At 42.7% G+C, this 20,070-nt stretch overlaps 1 protein-coding gene across 4 annotated transcripts in view; it reads left to right on the top strand.

Annotated features, from left to right (window-relative positions):
* The window catches only part of brpf3b (bromodomain and PHD finger containing, 3b), a 78,379-nt gene extending 60,734 nt beyond the window's left edge, over positions 1 to 17,645 (top strand). For all 4 annotated transcript variants that reach the window (XM_072480337.1, XM_072480340.1, XM_072480338.1 and 1 more), the window contains 6 exons: positions 8,704 to 9,234; positions 9,470 to 9,578; positions 13,547 to 13,653; positions 14,373 to 14,470; positions 15,453 to 15,607; positions 16,659 to 17,645. In XM_072480337.1, coding sequence (XP_072336438.1) covers positions 8,704 to 9,234; positions 9,470 to 9,578; positions 13,547 to 13,653; positions 14,373 to 14,470; positions 15,453 to 15,607; positions 16,659 to 16,842 — 1,184 coding nt within the window. In that variant the 3' untranslated portion in view covers positions 16,843 to 17,645. The remainder of the gene's footprint in view (positions 1 to 8,703; positions 9,235 to 9,469; positions 9,579 to 13,546; positions 13,654 to 14,372; positions 14,471 to 15,452; positions 15,608 to 16,658) is intronic.
* The last annotated feature ends 2,425 nt before the right edge of the window (positions 17,646 to 20,070 follow it).

The following is a 20,070-nucleotide window of genomic DNA, read 5'->3' as shown; positions in this document are numbered from 1 at the left end:
ACTTTACCGGGCAGCGCATGCGCGGGAGCGCGGGGGTCTCTTCTGCCTCCGTCCTAGTGGAGACCATGGCGAAGGCAGAAGGAAAAGAGTGCCCCCACGGCACAGGCCCGACCGCGGATCGGTGGGCCCCGATCGCGGGCCAGGCCACCGTGGGGGCACCCCCCGGGGCCAGATCGCCCTGTGCCCCCCCCAGGACTCCGGAGCCCGCCCGCGCCGCCGTCCCAAAGGTGGTTCAATCCACGCCGGCTGGTGTGGGTTGACAGCGGCGGGGCTTCGGCCCATCGCGGACCGGAGAATCGCCTGGGGATTCCCGGCGCGGCGCGATTCCCGCCCGTGCTGTATCACCGGTGGCGGAGAATTCGCGACACGGCGGGGGCGGGATTCACGCCGGCCCCGGGCGATTCTCCGACCCGGTGGGGGGGTCGGAGAATCGCGCCCAGGGAGTATGTTGGCAGGTCATCTCCGTAAGGAAGCTATGGTGAGGGAGTTAGTTTGGATGCGGGTCAAGATGGAGTTGGTGGTGGCTCAGGAACAGATTAATAATGTGTTTGAGGAGTCTATAGAGATTTCTACAAGTTGGAGCCCCGTACCAGGAGCGGGAGGTGAGGGAGTTTTTGGGTGGGCTAGAGTGCCCCAGGTTGGGGGAGGCGGCGAGGGTGGAAGTGAAGGAGGTGAAGGTGGCGATTGGGAGGATGCAAGTACAGAGGGTGGCATGGCCCAATGGGTTCCTGGACGAATTATATAAAAACCTTTAAGGATAGGCTGGCGCTGTTGATGGTGGGAATGTTTGAGGATGCGATGGACTGGGGTGTCTTGCCGCAGACGATGGGACAGGACTCCCATCTCGTTGTTGCTTGAGAAGGACAAGGGTCCGGTGAAGTGTGGGTGGTATAGGCCCATATCTTCCCCGTTGGCACAAGTGGCTAGCACTGTGGCTTCACAGCGCCAGGGTGCCAGGTTCGATTCCCCGCTGTGTCACTGTCTGTGCGGAGTCTGCACGTTCTCCCCGTGTCTGCGTGGGTTTCCTCCGGGTGCTCCGGTTTCCTCCCACAGTCCAATGACGTGCAGTTTAGGTGGATTGGCCATGCTAAATTACCCTTCGTGTCCGAAAAAGGTTAGGAGGGGTTATTGGGTTACGGGGATAGGGTGGAAGTGAGGGCTTTAAGTGGGATGGTGCAGACTCGATGGGCCGAATGGCCTCCTTCTGCACCGTATACTCTATGTTCTATCTCTGCTGAATGTAGATGTCAAGATGTTGGCATAGGTAATCGCGTTAAGGTTGGAGGGGTGCCTTCCATAGGTGATTGGGGAGGACTAGACAGGGTTTGAAAAGGGAAGACAGTTGACCTCTAATCTGAGGAGACTGTTGAATGTGGTGCTTTCTCCGGCAGAGGGTAGGGTAGGGAGGTGGGGGTGGAGGTGGTGGTGGCGATTGACGTGGAGAAGGCATTTGAACGGGAGGAGTGGAGTTATTTGATGGTGATATTGGAGAAACTTGGGATTTGGCCGAAGTTTGTGGCAGGGGTGCAGCTGCTAAAGAAGGAGCCGATGGCAAGCGTGTGGGAGGAAGACCTGGGGGTGGCGCTGGAGGAGGGACTGTGGTGTGAGGTGCTGTGGAAGGTAAATGCTTTGACTTTGTGTGCAAGGCAGGGGCTGATGTAGCTGAAGGTAGCGTCTTTCAAAATCTAGGCCTAGCCTGCTATTTGAAGAGGTGGAGGACATCTGTGAGCGATTTGGCAGGGTCCCTGCAAAGCATGTGCCTATGTATTGGTCCTGCCTGAAGCTGGAAGGGCTTTGGAGAATGGTGCTCAGCACTGTCTTTGGGGTCTTACATGTGGATATGGAGTCCAGTCCCTTGAAGCCAAACTGGCCGGAGTTGCAGGCGGGTGCGGGGCAAATGTTCTAGCCCTCGCTTTGCGGATTGGTCATAGGCGGGTCTTGTTGGGGTGGAGGTCAGCTTCTCCACCCTGTGCCTCGGAGTGGTAGGGGGACCTTCTGGAGTTTTTGACCTTGGAAAAGGTGAAATTTGCTCTAAGGGGGCGAGTGATGTTCTACAATTTTGAAAAAAATAAATTGTACCCCGTTTTTTTTTTTTCTGATTTAAGGGGTAATTTAGCATGGCCAATTCACCTTCCCTGCGTATCTTTTGGGTTGTGGCGGTGAGGCCCACGCAAACTTTGGGAAAATGTGCAAACTCCACACGGACAGTGACCCGGGGCCGGGATCGAACTCGGGTCCACAGTGCCGTGAGGCAGCAATGCTAACCACTGCACCACCGTGCCGTCCTGTGATGCGCTTTACAATTTGTGGGGTTTGTTAATCATGCATTTTCGGGAGTTACATAGATTTACATAGATCAAGCATTTTCGGGAGTTGGTTACTGTTGAGGGGGTTGGAGGGGGGGGGGGGGGGGGTGTTGCGGGTTGTCCTGGGGTTGTGAATTGTAAAACTGTTGATCAGATAAATGTTTTTGGTTGATTCCTGGAAAATAAATAGTTCTTTGATCCTAGTTTACAGGGTCTAGGACTTTGTAATGGCAAAGGACAGGAAATATATAAACTTAGTGTATTTGTACCTGTATGCAGTGTACTTGGAGTTTAAAAAAAAAACAATTAAAAAAAAATTGGATAAATACTTTAAATTCAAGACTTTATTTAGAACCTTCTTCCAAACTTAATTCATAAACAGTCCTTGCAGAGGTTGTTGCTATTGAAATGAGCAACCATTATTTATCGGGCAAACACAAATTGAAAGAAGGCAGTTGCTCCAGTGTTCAGGATATATTGTGTAAAATTAAATCAGTTTTTGTAATTATTTTAAACTTTATTTGTCATACAATGCAAGGAGCGAACTAATGTCCAGTTTTTAAAAATATTGAAATGACTTCAGAAAAAGTTGCAGTTTATACTTTTATCTTTGATATTTGTACCAAAAAATTACATTTTTGGTTTCGCTGTTGTAAAAATAGTTTTCTTGAGAATTTCTTTCTCAGCAAATGTTCTATTGATGTACCAGATTGTGGAGAGAGAAAGGGTATAAACAGTGAGCCCTGGCAGGCGCAATGCATATCAATGTTGTGTCAATTGTAAGCATTTCCAAAAGCTCTAAGCACAAGTCCAGGCTAGGAATTGTAGCCTGGCAACTTGCATATTTCAGCTGACAATGATTTGTCTGGGAAGCTGTATAAATTCAGTGTAAACACTTTTCATGTAGAATGGCTGCCAATGGAAACCATCTTTTCCTGATCAGTTTTATCTTTTCTCGTACAAACCTCATTTCAAGCGGTACTGCTTAGCTTGGTGCGCAAACTAAGGTGAGCGCCTGCACAAAGTAGTTCAAAAATATTTGGAGCAATATGTTTGTTTTGGCCTAACTTGTAAATTTAATGATGTGGAGATGCCGGCGTTGGACTGGGGTGAGCACAGTACGAAGTCTTACAACACCAGGTTAAAGTCCAACAGGTTTGTTTCGATGTCACTAGCTTTCGGAGCGCTGCTCCTTCCTCCGGTGAATGAAGAGGTCTGTTCCAGAAACACATATATAGACAAATTCAAAGATGCCAAACAATGCTAGGAATGCGAGCATTAGCAGGTGATTAAATCTTTACAGATCCAGAGATGGGGTAACCCCAGGTTGAAGAGGTGTGAATTGTACCAAGCCAGGACAGTTGGTAGGATTTCGCAGGCCAGATGGTGGGGGATGAATGTAATGTGACATGAATCCCAGGTCCCGGTTGAGGCTGCACTCGTGTGCGGAACTTGGCTATAAGTTTCTGCTCGGCGATTCTGCGTTGTCGCGGGTCCTGAAGGCCGCCTTGGAGAATGCTTACCCGGAGATCAGAGGCTGAATGCCCTTGACTGCTGAAGTGTTCCCCGACTGGAAGGGAACATTCCTGCCTGGTGATTGTTGCGCGATGTCCGTTCATTCGTTGTCGCAGCGTCTGCATGGTCTCGCCAATGTACCACGCTTCGGGACATCCTTTCCTGCAGCGTATGAGGTAGACAACGTTGGCCGAGTCGCACGAGTATGTGCCGCGTACCTGGTGGGTGGTGTTCTCACGTGTAATAGTGGTATCCATGTCGATGATCTGGCACGTCTTGCAGAGATTGCCATGACAGGGTTGTGTGGTGTCGTGGTCACTGTTCTGAAGACTGGGTAGTTTGCTGCAAACAATGGTTCGTTTGAGCTTGCACGGTTGAAGGCAAGTAGTGGGGGTGTGGGGATGACCTTGGCAAGATGTTCATCGTCATCAATGACGTGTTGAAGGCTGTGAAGAAGATGACGTAGTTTCTCCGCTCCGGGGAAGTACTGGACGACGAAGGGTATTCTGTCGGTAGTGTCCCATGTTTGTCTTCTGAGGAGGTCGGTCCGGTTTTTCGCTGTGGCGAGTTGGAACTGTCGATCGATGAGTCGAGTGCCATATCCCGTTCGTACGAGGGCATCTTTCAACGTCTGTAGATGTCTGTTACGCTCCTCCTCGTCTGAGCAGATCCTGTGTATACGGAGCGCTTGTCCATAGGGATGGCTTCTTTAATGTGTTTAGGGTGGAAGCTGGAGAAGTGGAGCATCATGAGGTTATCCGTGGGTACCCACCAGGTACGCGGCACATACTCGTGCGACTCGGCCAACGTTGTCTACCTCATACGCTGCAGGAAAGGATGTCCCGAAGCGTGGTACATTGGCGAGACCATGCAGACGCTGCGACAACGAATGAACGGACATCGCGCAACAATCACCAGGCAGGAATGTTCCCTTCCAGTCGGGGAACACTTCAGCAGTCAAGGGCATTCAGCCTCTGATCTCCGGGTAAGCGTTCTCCCAGGCGGCCTTCAGGACCCGCGACAACGCAGAATCGCCGAGCAGAAACTTATAGCCAAGTTCTGCACACATGAGTGCGGCCTCAACCGGGACCTGGGATTCATGTCACATTACATTCATCCCCCACCATCTGGCCTGCGAAATCCTACCAACTGTCCTGGCTTGGTATAATTCACACCTCTTCAACCTGGGGTTACCCCATCTCTGGATCTGTAAAGATTTAATCACCTGCTAATGCTCGCATTCCTAGCATTGTTTGGCATCTTTGAATTTGTCTATATATGTGTTTCTGGAACAGACCTCTTCATTCACCTGAGGAAGGAGCAGCGCTCCGAAAGCTAGTGACATCGAAACAAACCTGTTGGACTTTAACCTGGTGTTGTAAGACTTCGCATTGTAAATTTAAGTGATTGGTCGTGACTGGTTTTTTTTTTCTTTCCCCCTCCTACATCCTTGTTTGGCTAAAATTCCACTGTTTGCAAATCAGTTTCAAGTATTGTAGACAAAATACATGCACGGATCCAGTACTTGTATCGTGAATATAAAAAAACACGACAGTATGCTGAGTAGAATCTCCAGTGGAATTGCACGCGATATGCAAGAGATTATGATGTTTCCTAGGCATAGGGCATGTATTACGGTCATGTACTACGGAATGTATTATTTAATCATAAAACTGATCAGATTAAAAAGCCCAATTGTTAATAGAACCTCAGATCACATGTTTGATCAGGAGAGTTAGCAAATTGGAATGTGCTTGACTGTTTCAGGCTTCAGCTAAGAAGCATATGGCACATTAAGATTGGTTTGCATTTATCGTACAGCATGCAGGAGTTTTGTACCAGTGAATGTTCTGTGTGCTGTCCATGTTCAGACAGAGGATGTAGCTATGATGCCCTGGTAATAGAATGTAGATGTGTCCTTTTAAGAAGTGGTAATTGCTCTACATTCTTGAAATGAATGGTGGATTGATTTACTGGCCAGGGTTGTAGATGTTAATCCTGAGATTTATGACTGACTGGTCAATTAAAAATTGGAGGCTGCATGAAGTTTTGGGCAGTGGAACTGAAATAGTAAAAATGCAAAAGAAAATTTACACCATAACGTGAATAAATAATCATACTTGTAAAGAAAGACTGACTTGTATTTATAAAGCACTTTTCACGACTATCAGATGTCTCAAAGCACTCTACAGCCAATGGGGTGGGATTTTCTGGCCATTCATGCTGGTTGGATCTTACAATCCCACTGACAGCGTACCCCTGGTACAGGTTTCGCGATGGCAAGGGGTGTGTTCAACAGGAAACCTCGTTGATAACGGCAGGACCGGAAGATCCAGCCACCCTCCGCCACTGCAGAACACGACGCAGAAGGGGAGGAAAATCCCGTCCAGTGAAGTGCTGTTGAAGTGTACATGCACCATGTTTGCGGCTTTTTGTTGTTCTTTAAATAAGGCCAACAATTGTTTCATTTATTCCTTTTACCAAAGGCGATAACCCTTGCGAAAATAAATAAATGCAGGCCAGTGAGTATTGATGTAGGGCATTGATTTTGGTTCTGTATAGTTCTTCCACTTTTTTTTGGCATTGGAAAGATGATGGATCAATATAGACAATGCTAGTCTGCATCAGTAGGTTGATCAGACTTTGAAAGAGAAAAATAGTCAAATTTGTCATGCAGGGAAATGTAGAAAATGCGGCAGCCAGTTTGTGCTTTGCATCTCCCACCAACATCAATGACCAAGTAATCTTTTTTTTCTTGTGAGGTTGATTGAGGGATATATATTGGCCAGGACATTGGGGATAACTCCCCTTCTCTTTGAAATTGTGCTATGGGATATTTTCCATCCACCAGAACACACAGGGCCTTGTTTTAAAATCTGATCTGCAAGATGGCACCTCTGTCAGCACAGCACTCCCACAGTATGCACTAGGAGTGTTAGCTTTTATTTTGGACTCTCGCTTTGGAGTGGGGCTTGAACTCAAAACTTTGTTATTCAGAAGTGGCAGAACTTTGTAATTCAGAGGTGGCAGTTGCACCAACTGAGACATGGCTAACACTCAAAATCTGACACTTATTCCTCAATCAACCTCAGTAAAAACAGATTATCTGACCGTGCTCAAGTAACTGGTTGTGTGACTTGGCTGGTGCCTTGCTTACGTTACAACAGCAACTACACGTCATTGGCTGTAAAGTGCTTTGGGATGTCTTGACGGAAAGGTTATTCTAAGATTACAAGGTTTTTTTGTCATGTATTTTGAATACCATTGGCCTCCCGAAAGCTTGGCCTTGAAATGTTTGCCCAGATTTTGTATCCCTTATTAGCTGATTACAGTCTTTTCAGCATGTATCAGCGCCATTTAGTCAACTCGCATGGATATTTTCTTTAGTTCCCAGCAGTGGTGTTCTTCAAAATATAGTTGAAGAAAAGCTAGAGAACAGATTGAAAAATGTTTTAACATGGGCTGTGGTTGTGGAAATTACAGATTGCAGTAATTGCACACCTGTTAAAGCTCTTTGTGTTCCATAGACTTCAGAATATGCATCATATTGAAAAGTGTCTTCCCATGCAAATGTTAGCTTATTTTTCCAAAATAGCATTGCATTTTAAAGCCCCAATCAAATGTTTTCTTGACAGAAAATGTCAACATACTGATGCTCGTGTCACAGAGACACAGGTTGAGAGGAATGGAGTGAGGGGCACATAGACGGTGGCTTTCTTTTTCCTAATTTCCTAATAAGGGTGGCACGGTGGTTAGGACTGTTGCTTCACAGCTCCAGGGCCCCAGGTTCGATTCCCAGTTTGGGTCACTGTCTGAGTGGAGTTGGCACGTTCACGCCGTGTCTGAGTGGGTTTCCTCTGGCTGCTCCGATTTCCTCCCACAGTCCAAAGATGTGTAGGTTAGGTGGATTGGCCATGCTAAATTGCCCTTAGTTTGCAAAAAAGGTTAGCTGGTGTTACTGGGTTACAGGGATTGGGTGGAGGTGTGGGCTTAGGTAAGGTGCTCTTTCCAAAGGCTGGTGCAGACTCAATGGGCCGAATGGCCCCCTTCTGCACTGTAAATTCTATGATTTTATAATTTAGTTTAAAAATGAGTTTCGGAAGCACACATCGCTCTGAGGTGATTGGACAGGAAGGGAAAGATGAAAACAAGGTGAAAATGAGCAGGCCTCCAGCCTCTTCTCTGGCCAGCCACACTGGAACAGAGTAAAGGGGTAGTGAATGTCGAGTTTTGTGGGGGAAAGGGTTTAGGGGCTTAATGCATAGATAAAAGCAGAAGAGGTAGAAGCAGTGAGGGGAGCGAGGGACGGTTGGAAAAAGCATAGATAAATGGGAATAGGACCGAGAATGTAAACATTTTGGGGGGTGGACAGAGACACATGAAGATAAATGGATAAAAGAGGGTGTATGGAGTAGATTTGAAACAGTGGATTAGCTCCTGTTCTAGAAATCCACCAGTTTGTATTTTGGTTTCTGTAATCCATCTGCCATTCCAATTATATGCCTAGGCATCAAGTTTTAAATCTACTGGTATATTCTTTGACTTATATGTACATTGGTGGGAGATCCACTACTGTTCTTTGAAGTTTACAAGCTCAGTTGCGTACCATAATGACCGTCTCTGCAAAGGTGGTAGAAAATTTAATATGGAAGAAAACATTTCTGTAAGAACAATTTTTAAATTAAAAGTACTTTAGATGCATTTTTTTCCAAGATTGCACAAATTCATTATTTTAAATAATCAGAGTCATTTAATACTGCTGAGAAAACAAAGTTAGTTCAATGAAGCAACCCAAAGACTTGGACGTTGAATAAACTGGAGCGAATGTAAATTTGGGGAAAAAATGGTTTAATTTGTTTTTTTGTTCCCCTCTTCCCCACAGATGATTCAAAATCTTCACTTCCACCTACATTAGAACCTACTGGACCTGCACCTTCACCCTCAGACTCTGAAACCCACACAGACCCTCCTACCCTCAAACCTGTGAGTGAGAGCAGGGCACACAGCAGACTGCACAAACGAATTAAATCTGACAGCGATGTCCTAAACAGAAAAACACTACAAAAGGAAGCCCTTGGCACCCATACTCTCCAGCGTCTCCTCAGTGACAGTGGTGTAAATGGCCTCACGCTCTCTACCTCAGACACAACAGCTCAGTCAGTCAATGAAGTGGGCAGGCGTACATCTGTTCTCTTTAGAAAGGCAAAAAATGGCATGAAGTTACAGAAGGGCTCTGGTCAGCCTGTGGAGAATGGAGACAGCCAGCATCAAACAGAGCAGCTGGCACTGAATACTTCACCAGGGACACTCTCAAAACTGCATAGTCGACGCCAGTCAAGGAAACGACCTCAAAGTCTGAGCTGTAGCTCGGACAGTGAAAGTGAGAAATCTCCTTGCACTCCTGCAGAACTAGGTAATCCTTCTGTGATACCTTTCTAGAAGTGCTGTTTGTCAGCAGCTGTGAACTTCCTTCTTTAGACAGCTTATAAGTCTTGCCCATGGATTTCTTTCCTGTTACTTTGCGTGCTGCTTTGGGTCAGTCAACAGCTGTTATTTAGCAGGGCGAGTCAGTCTCTTGGATTTTTTTTCACATGTTTTATATTTGAGAAGGCTATGCTTTGCTGAAACCTTGTATATTTTTTGCACAGGGCTTTCAAATGGATTTGGAAAACATCCCCAGTTGTTAAATGCAGAGAGCTACTCCGATTCTGAGTGCAGTTCTAGTCTTGGGAGCAATGGGGCATTCGACAATAACAGGTAATTTTAAAACCTAAGAAAAAGCTAATGTTCTGATTTTCATGCATGGAGTAAGCCATGTGATAATAAAGGTTAATTAAATGTGTATATTTGTTTGGGAGTTGAGTAGAATAGTGGATTTAGAAAGCTGTTTTTTCACTCCTGTGGTGCTATTGAAATTCTGCCCAGAGTTGTGTGCATCTGTTTCTCTTAATGACCGTACAAAATTTACAATCAAAACTGCCGGAAATAAGATGACTTGTAATGCTATACAGAACGGCTGGTGCAGGAAATGAAAATGTTAATTTTCAGCATTTGCGGATGAGGTAAATGTTAAGATGTTCTATAAAGACCTGAATCCTCTGCTGCACCTGATCTCGTCTCTCTCTGACGTGGTTGGCTTGAAATGCAGTTGTAGATGGAGTTGAACAGAAACGATGCTACATCGTAGCTGGAATATTTGATGCCAACACTTGGGACATGATTCGAAAGCCCCGTTGCGGGATGTGAATGGAGGGCGATGCCCGTGGCACCCAACACAATCTGATTCACACCCTTGCTGGGCATGAACCGGACACTCAGATTTAAATGAGTCTTCAAACTCATTTAAATATGCTCAGCCGGTTTGGTGCAGTGTGAAGCTGACAGGAATCCATATCAGATGTGATGGCCATGCTGTGTGTCCCCTGAGGCATTGGAGGCCCTGGATGGTCGGGGTCAGGGCAATGACCCCTGGCAGTGCAAGATTGGCATTCCAGGGTACCAAGGGGCAGGGCTTGAGCGGGGTCATGGTCATGAAAGGGGGCGCATGGAGGGGGAGAGAGTGCCCTCGGTGGCACTATGGCAGAGTATCGCTCTCTTGATGGGGATGGGGGGAACATGGACATTTAGTGCTGGGGGGGCTCCGAGGTCAAGGATTGGAAGTGTTGCCCATGTCTGCGGGGTGGGCACGATGTCCATGAAGGCAAGGTGTGGGGGACCTTCAACCTAACTTTTGAGATAAGAATGCCTTGATCTCTGAGGAGCTGGTCTTGCCAAGGTCTTTAGGTTCCCACTCCAGAAAAAATTCTAAGTGTGGAAGAAATCAAGTGAAAATCTCCCCAAACTCTAAAAAATGACAAAACGTGAGCGTGGGTGGATTGTGATGGGAATAGCACTGGGACAGCCAGTGGGATTCTCACCAGTTTTCCCACCCAAAATGACACTGTCATGTTTTGGGAGAATCGTTCCCTTAATTTCAGCAAGTAAGAAAAATCTTTCATTCTCTAACACTAACATCTTTGATTCCAAATCCAAAATTCCCCAGCAGATTAAATTAGAATGTGATAATTGTTTTTTTTTTCAAAACATTGCCATAGAAATTGTGGCCATTCACAACCCTATGTTAAAATATATGACTTGTTTAGCAAAGGATACGCACCTTCTGACAAGAGTAGGTGGTCTGCTTATTGATCTCAATCAGCTTGTTGATAAGCTGATTTAGATAAATAAGAGTGGCTTAAAGATTTAGTCCTGCTTTAGTTTTTGTTTTACCTTTTCGACCTCCATTTCCAGTAGAGAAGCACCTGACATCTAATTGGTGCCTCCCCATCATGACTGGTGAGACCAGAAACTCTTTTGTCATTGCATCATGTTTTGCTATTCCAGTATGTTGTAATGTCTTGTATATAGGTAGTTCAGTAAGCTACAGTACACATTTTGCTCTAGTTTTACAGTGAAATCTTATGTACTGAAAATATCTCATTAGCTTTTAACTTTTTTAAAAAAAAGTTTGCGTGTCTGGATATATGATGGAAAGGATCTACAATTTGAGTATAACATTCTATATATATATATATATATATATATATATATATATATATATTAAAAATAAAGGGAAAGCTAAGCCAGATTTAAATGCATTTGATAAAAATTCCGTTCTTTTAACTTAATTTTTTTTTTTGATAACTTCTGCAAAAACTACTTGAACAGGCTTAGTGGGTTCCCATATATTGATAAAACATACTTAACAAAAATTCTGACTACTCAACGCAAGAAATATGAACAGGAGTAAGCCACTCTGCCCCTCAAGCTTGCTCTGCTGTTCAATAAGACTATGACTGGTCTGATTGTGGCCTTAGTTCCGCTTTCCTGTCTGGCCTCCATAGCCTTTGACTCTCATTATCAATCAAAAATCTGTCTAAATCAGCCTTGAATGTATTCGATGACCCAGCCTTCCCAGCACACTGGGGAAGAGAATTTGAAACACTGGTGATCCTCTGAGAGCGGAAATTCTTCCACATCTCTAACTTAAATGGGAGACCCTTTAATTTGAAATCCCACTGTTTAATTCTAGATTCCCTCCACAAGGGGAAATATCCTCTCGGTATGTATGCTGTCAAGCTCCCTCAGAATCTTATGATTCAATAGGATCACCGTTCATTCTTCTAAACTCCAATCAATATTGGCTCAACCTACTCGAGCTTTTCTCATAAGACAAAGCCCTCATACCCGGAGTTCAGCTTAGTGAACTTTGTCTGAACTGCTCCCAATGCAAGTATATCCCTCCAGTACAGTGACCAAAACTGTACACCGTACTTAGCTGTGGTCTCTCAGTGACCTGTACAGTTGTAGCAATTCTTCCCGACTTTAATCTTCATCCCCTTATATCTGGGAGAAAGTCTTGGGGTGGATGGCAGGTACAGGAAGTGTTTCCCGCTGCGGAGGACAACGGGAATCTACACCATACCTTCCCGCCCTGACCCCAATTATGCATCTAGGGATTTAGCACCGTGTTCTATGGCAGGTGAGCTTGATGGTGTATGTTCCGCTGTCATAGGTAGGTCCTAAAGTTAGAAGGTGCCCAGCACCACTGACTCACTGCTGAAGAAAGACAATGGACCTGCTGAAGAAAGAAGATGGATCTCCAGGAACACTGAGGCTCGAAGATGAACCTCCTCAATGACACACAAACTGGAAGATCCACCTGATAAATGTCCCCCCCCCCCCCACTCACTGCTGTGTTGTTCAGGGGTATTGGCGGCCTCCATTCCGAACTGTGGAGGTAGTGCCAGGCACTCTTTAGATAAGTCCCAACTTGCAAGCCACATTGTTCCAGACCTGTTCTGGACTGGAGTGTTTTCCTGTTGATATCACCGAGAATTAGCAGTAGGGGGAAAATTCTGGTCACGACTTCATCTGTATCCGATTACTGGGATACAAAGATACAAATCCGTTTCATGCTAGCCACCAGCAGGTTTCCCAAATCGTCATGGCAGGTACCAGGAGAAGGGAAATTCACGCCGACATAAAACCGATTTTTGGACTCCACCCTTGCCTGCCATTGAACCCACCAGCGAGAGCATAGGAGAATGTTGTCCTCTGTTTCCTGTTAATTAGCTAGTTCTCTATCCATGCTCACATATAGCCCCAACACCATAAGCTCCTCTTAGTGTTTAGTGTATTTGGTGTCCTGGTGAAGCTGCATCTTGATTTTAAAATTCTCATTTTCTTTTCAAATCACTCATGGCTTCGCCTCGCCCTACCTCTGTAACCTCCTCTATCCCCACAACCCTCTGCACTCATCTAATTTTGCCGACCTCATTTTCCATAATTTTAATCATTTCACCATTGGTCCTATGCATTCAGCTGCCTAGGCCCTAAACTTTGGAATTCCCTCCCTGAACTTCTACTTCTCTCTTAATTTCTGATGTTCCTTAAAAACTACCTCTTTGATCAAGCTTTTCAACATCTGATTTCATATCTCCTTGTGTGACTTGGTGTCACATTTTGTAACAGCCCTGTGAAGCACCTTAGGGCATTTTGTTATGTTAAAGGCACAATATAAATATTTTTTATTGAATATGACAATTTTTCTTCCATGCCAATCAATTACTATTGCATACTCCCTCCTATTTGTGATTGTCTTCAAAAGTAAGTATTTGAAGCAGGATTGCATTCATTTGCTTTTTAAATACTATCACTAAGTAATATTATATGTTCTCTTTTAGTGGCCTGTCTCCACCCAAACGAAGTCGAGGGAAGCCAGCTCTTGTTCGAGCACACTATCTTGACAATGGCAATGGGGATGTATCTTGTGGCGATTACAGTGCAACAGGTACTTATACAGCATAATAGCTTCCGAAGCATTAATTGTTTGCAAAAAGTCAAATTACAAGAAACAGTTGACTCTGAAATAAATATTACTAATGAAGCAGTGTAAAGCCTGCTTTATAATTCTACCAATGTTTGGTTAGCCTGTTACTATATCTTGGCAGGGTACTTTTGTAAAACAACTCGGTGAATATAAGCAGGGCCATATTTTCTTTTCTTCATAATCTTTCACATAGTTTATGCAGTGATGCAAGTTCACTGAAACACATCAGTGCATTGTGTAAAGATAGAAGAAGTTTTGCCATACTCAGTTTTTTATTAAACAAATGGTACCGCCTACTATTTGGAATTGGAAAATTTCAGTTGTAGCTGATTGGATAATTTATTTCCTTTTTTTAAAAAAAAAAACAAGGAAAAAAAGGCAGAACATTTGACTTGTTTTGAACATCAGACCATTGGCCTATCTTTCCAGCAAAACAAATTTAAACAAATATTAGTTCCCAGAGGTATTAACATAAGGCAAAGAAAGAGTGCCTTTTAATTAAAACAAAGGAAATTGAAATAAATGAGTCAAATACATTAGTTCAGTTCAAGGTTTCTCTGAGGAGTACTGTACTTTGCAAAATGGCTGGGTACATATTTTTAGGATAAGTGATATTGCGGAATTTACACCATAACGAACATAATCATTTTTTAAACATTTTGTTCTGTTTTTGTTAATAGGGAGAGGGGTCTGGACGCCCTTTGAGAATGATGCTATTTTAGAGCCTCTGGAATTAGTTTGGGCCAAATGCAGAGGATACCCTTCATACCCAGCACTAGTAAGTCAAATGTGTTTCACCGTGAAGTAAAATGACCAAAACTGCATAACCTAACACACACAATTGGCAGATTCTAGGTTGTAATTTAACATTTGGAAATAATTCCACTTATTTTAATTAACTTACAACTTACTTGACTTACAATAGCACAGTTCAAGATTTTATTTTCATTTTGTTCAGTATAGTTGAGTCTGCAATTTTTAATTGATTTGGATGATTATTGGTTGCATTAAAACAAAACTGCATGAAACAATGCTAGTACAGGCTGAGAACTGGTCCAATCTGGGGCACAGTAATGCTTATTGCCTCAAATTTGTATACATTTTCATTACAATTGAATATTTTACTTGGAAGACATCAGACTTATAACTCCATGTTAGTATTCTGAGGCAGCTGCTGTGATTCTATTGCAAAAGTCTTGAGGCTAATTTAGTTGATGTTTCAGTACAGTACTTTGGAAGTGCTGTACGGGTCCTCCAGTTTCCTCCCACAAGTCCTGAAAGATGTGCTGTTAGGTAATTTGGACAGTCTGAATTCTCCCTCAATGTGCCCGAACAGGCGCCGGAGTGTGGCGACTAGGATTTTCACAGTAACGTCATCACTGTTAATGTAAGTCTACTTGTGACAATAAAGATTATTATTATTACTGTTTGAGGTGATTGCTGCCTTTTATATGAGACTTTTAACCAACACCCTATCTATGCCCTGAGGTCGATGTCAAAGACCCCATAGTACTGTTTTAAAGAAGAGCAGGGCAATTCTCATGATATCCTGGCCAATGTTTATTCCTTGACCAACAAACGCCATGAAAAATGTGATTAATTGGCCAGTTAGCTTAATGTGTTCTTACTGTATCTAAACTTGTTACAACAGTGACTGCACCTCAGAGGCACTTCATTGGCTGTGAAGCACTTGCAATGTCCTGAGATCATAACATATACAAAATAGTTTCCTTTATTCTCTGTAATATTTTACTTTGTAGATCATAGATCCTAACATGCCACGAGATGGCTTGTACCACAATGGTGTCCCAATACCAGTACCTCCATTGGATGTAGTTAAACTAGGAGAACAGATGCACGCTGAAGCTGGAGAGAAACTTTACCTAGTGTTGTTTTTTGACAACAAAAGAACGTGGTAAGTGGAATAAGAAATATGATTCCTGAACTATGGATTTGTGTGTAGGTGTATTGCTTTAACTCTGTTCTGTTTCTATTGATGTTGTAAAATGTACTGGAACATTCAGTGTAAAATTTGCCTGTAAAATTGATTTTGATGTCTGAAATATCTGCATGTGCATTTTTGTTAAGACCCCTGTTTGTTTGGAGTTTGAATTTTGCTGCATTCCCCAAATTATTGAAAGGAAGAGCCTCAATCAAGTAGCTGGTACAATGGTGACTTACTGTCACGTGTGTGCCACTCTGCTAAGCTTCCATTTTCTCTTCATCTTAATACAGGACTGGAAATAATGGAAAGGGCTTACAAACACACATTCATGCATTCATCTGTGAATGATCAATCGTGCTAGTCATACACAAGTCCAGAATTTTAAAGATACATTCTGATTCTCTGAAGTGCGGGTGGGGGGGGTACTTGCTGCACAGTTGAGTTTATAAAAATAACTGCATCTAAAGTTGAATAATTATAGTATGAAGCAAGTTTTTCCATATGCACACTTGGTTTTAGCTCCTATTATGTATGATATCTGTCTGTGCAATTTTTTATTTTATTTTATAAATTTAGCCTACCCAATTTTTATTTTTTCCAATTAATGGCAATTTAGCTTGGCCAATCCACCTAACCTGCACATCTTTGGGTTGTGGGGTTGAAACCCACGTAGACATGGGGAGAATGTGCAAACTCCACACGGACAGTGACCCAGGGCCGGGATTCGAACCCTGGTCCTCAGCGCCGCAGTCCCAGTTCTATCCACTGCGCCACATGCCGCCCTTGTGCAAACTGAATCAAGTTCTAAGCCACATTAGCAAATGGTCTTGATGCATACATCAGCCAATGGCTTTTGTACAAGCAATACGATGGGTGTCTGGCGTACTATTTTGCTCTTAATTTTTCAAAATGTAATCGTGCAATTTCAAGCCTTGCTATATTCTGGCATCTTAGTACTGAACTGACACTTGATCTATAATTCCTGTCTGATATGTTTGTGTGCTTTGTAACCTCCCCACAGGCAGTGGCTTCCCCGTTCAAAATTACTTCCTCTTGGTATTGATGATACAGTGGACAAACTGAAAATGATGGAAGGGCGTAAATCAAGCATTCGAAAATCTGTTCAAATTGCATATGACCGAGCAATGATCCATTTGAGCAGAGTACGTGGAGAACATGGCTTTCTCACCTCAAACTACATGTGACTGTTATAAAACATAACCAAAGTTGCAGAAGGAGATTGTATGATGTGACATCAGGCATCAAAGACCTTAATTTCTGCTCATTGTAAAAACTAAATTTCCTTTCTTTATTTTTTCATAATTTTAAGCAGGTTGACACACGGCCTCTGTCACTGCCAATTCTTATATGGCCTTTCTTTGGCTTATTTCTTGCCATGTTTACTTCATTTAAACATAGATCATGCTTTAAATTTACAAATACAAATCCTGTTCATAGTGTTTATAATGCCTTTTGTGTGGACGCCAAGGGGAAGAAAAACCATGTATATAATTGTATTATATTGTTACACACTAAATTATTCAAGGCTGCAGATCTGAATCTTTAGCTTCTCTGTGATGGTAATGGATTTTGTACGCACACACTGTAATTTATTTGAGAAACAATACCATTTGACGTTTGAAAGTATTTGTTCTGTTAAAATGCAGTGGACTTGTGACCTGTGTATACTGTGTAGTACAAGTTTAAAACATTTTTTATTACATTTTATGATTTTGGTTTTTAATGTATTCAGGCTAATATATCAATGATGTTGACTTACCTAGGGACCTAAAATTAGCAGTGTCCACTGTGAAACACAGGATGTTCATGTTGTATTTATTGTAGAAAGTAAGAATATTTGCTTTCTAGTACTGTTTATATGAAACTGCAATGGTTGACACAATTGAGAATTGACACTTGCAAAATTGTACTTTTACCTCTGATCTATTACAATCCAACTGTCTGAGGCTATATTTTCTCCTGAGAATTAAATGTGATGAACTAGAAATTAACAGTTCTTAATTTTAATTGCTGAGCTTCCTTTGTTAGCTTTCAGTGTAATATCTTGGAGTAAGTTTCTTCACTCCTATCGAAACCTAGTTGCTCCAATCAGTGTTGCTGTGATTCTAGTCATCGAAGGAAAGCTACTGTGACAAAATATAACGGTAACAAAAAAAATCCCTGTTAATCCCTTCAAGCAAGACCTGGGCCTCCTTCTGGCTGGGCTGGAAATGACTTCGTAGAAGAGATAGGTCTTATGACATCAGTCAGGACCCGAGTGCTTTCTTGGACTAGTTTTGAATGCATAAGTGGGTTAGATTGGAATTTTCCAGATTCCCTTTTCCTTAATTGGACAGTGTTTTTTTGCCTCTCCAGAATAGATGGCTTCCAAGTATGGCTGGGAGTACATGTGTCATGAAGGATAAGACATCACAACTGTGTGGAACAGGCTGTATGGACCAGTGCATCAGTTCCTGCCCATCATTTTTTACATGTTTAAAATTAGGTCACTACAGAACTATTATTTACTGGACCAAAAACTTAAACTGGATATTAAATTTCAGTTTCATCGCATTTGTTGAAGAAAATAAATGGGATTATGACCCTCAAGTTAAAATATACACGTTTAAAATGACATCCAACTTTGATCTCTTTGGCAAAACCAATTAGGGACTGACAGCCAAAGATTCTTAGTCTATTCATCTTTGTTTATAAATTTTCAATTTAGGGGAGGTAGTGGTAAGGTCACTGGACTAGTAATCCAGAGACCCAAAGTCATGCTTTGGGGACCTGTGTTCAAATCCCACCATGGTAGATGGTGAAATTTGAATTGCTTAAAAGTCTAAACATGACCATTGTCACAAAAACACAGCTCACTAATGTCCTTTGGGGAAGTAAATCTGTCTTCCTGACCTTAAAATTAAAAGAACAAATCTAGGAATAAATGGCAAATGTTATATTGTTTGTTCTGTCTGGCAGTCATGTATAGTGTTTGAAGAGGTTTCTCTAATTTAAGCAGACCAAAAATGCGTAACATTTTAATCAAAATATGAAATCATTGTTCGTAGTTTATTGTTTTATAGTATAGTGAAAATAATTGGTTTCCGTGTGCATTGGTGCATTCTCTTCGAATTCTCCTCAACAGCAGAGTTTCTGATAAGTTTCTGACCTTCGTTTCTGACTGCCACAGACACAAAGAGAGGGTGGGACCCTATTATGTCCGATCATTGTTACCTTTACTCAAGAATTTCTGGTGCTTCCTCAGAGAGGCAGACCTGGGACTGTGCCTTCCAATAGGTGCAAAACAAAGGCTACCATTGAAAAGGCAGCACAGAAGTCTTCCTGGGATTCCTGCTACAATTTGCTCTCTATGCTAAGAGAAGGATAATCAATTTGAGGGATGTCCGGAGAAGCTGGTGCTACTGTTTGCACCTGATGGAGCCTGGTAATGAGACACTGTGTCCTGATGTATGTGTTACCTTCTTTGCAGTCTCTCAATTATCTTTTGGTCTTACCTTCTTGCTTCTGTTCTCCAATAGCAGACAGAAGGCCCCAAACCATTGGGCAGATCTGTAATTATAGACTTTTTGGGCTTGCAGTTGTGTTTCCACCTTTTTTCTAGTTACACTTCCCACTCAATGGATAAACCTATAGATGAGGTGTAAGAAATGGGTGGCCAATGAAAGTGCAAATGATCCAGCCCACCAAATGTACAAGTTTAGTACTCTGGACAGGTGAAGCATACTTGACCATATTGCACCTATTCAGAACCTCTGTATTTGTGAAAACTGGTATGTGAATGCACTGGAAGTGCAAATGTCATTCAATTCATTTCTTAGCATTGGGAACACAGTCAAAACCCAAGTATTGTAACTCCAAAAAGGTTTAACGACAAAGTGTGCTCTCCATAGTAGCAATGAAAACAGTAGTTTAAATGTCAATGCAATATATGTATTTTTGTACAAGAAATCTGATTTGGAGGAGAAGAATAAATGCTTTCAACAAAGCACACAATATGTATACCATGTATGCAGTAAGGGTTTATGATGACCATATTAAAATTAATGCCATTTCTATAACTGGTTTTAGTGATTTACCCTTAGTGCAGAATTTGTTTTAATGTCCAAATGTCAAGCTTAACAAACTCAGTCCGATACAATCTCAGTTATTTGTTTTTAGACTGGGCTTACCCATTCTTTGCAGTTAAGTTATGGTTGACTTTTTACCAATTAATCTTTGAACAGATTTCCTTTGAATTCTAACCACTAGATTCTGGTCTTTTACTAGCTTACACATTGGACTGTCCAATAGGCTGATCTTTAGAAAAATTCTAGCAAGTAAATTTTATCTTTGACTAGCAGTGGTGTCTTGACCTGTAGTTTCATGACAGGGGGGAGGGCTAACCCTGATAATGAAAGGTAACATATGGACAT

Source organism: Scyliorhinus torazame, chromosome 17, assembly GCF_047496885.1.
Source record: "Scyliorhinus torazame isolate Kashiwa2021f chromosome 17, sScyTor2.1, whole genome shotgun sequence".
NCBI lineage: Eukaryota > Metazoa > Chordata > Chondrichthyes > Carcharhiniformes > Scyliorhinidae > Scyliorhinus > Scyliorhinus torazame.
The sequence above is the reverse complement of the archived record's forward strand: the minus strand, read 5'-3'. Positions and strand labels throughout refer to the sequence as shown.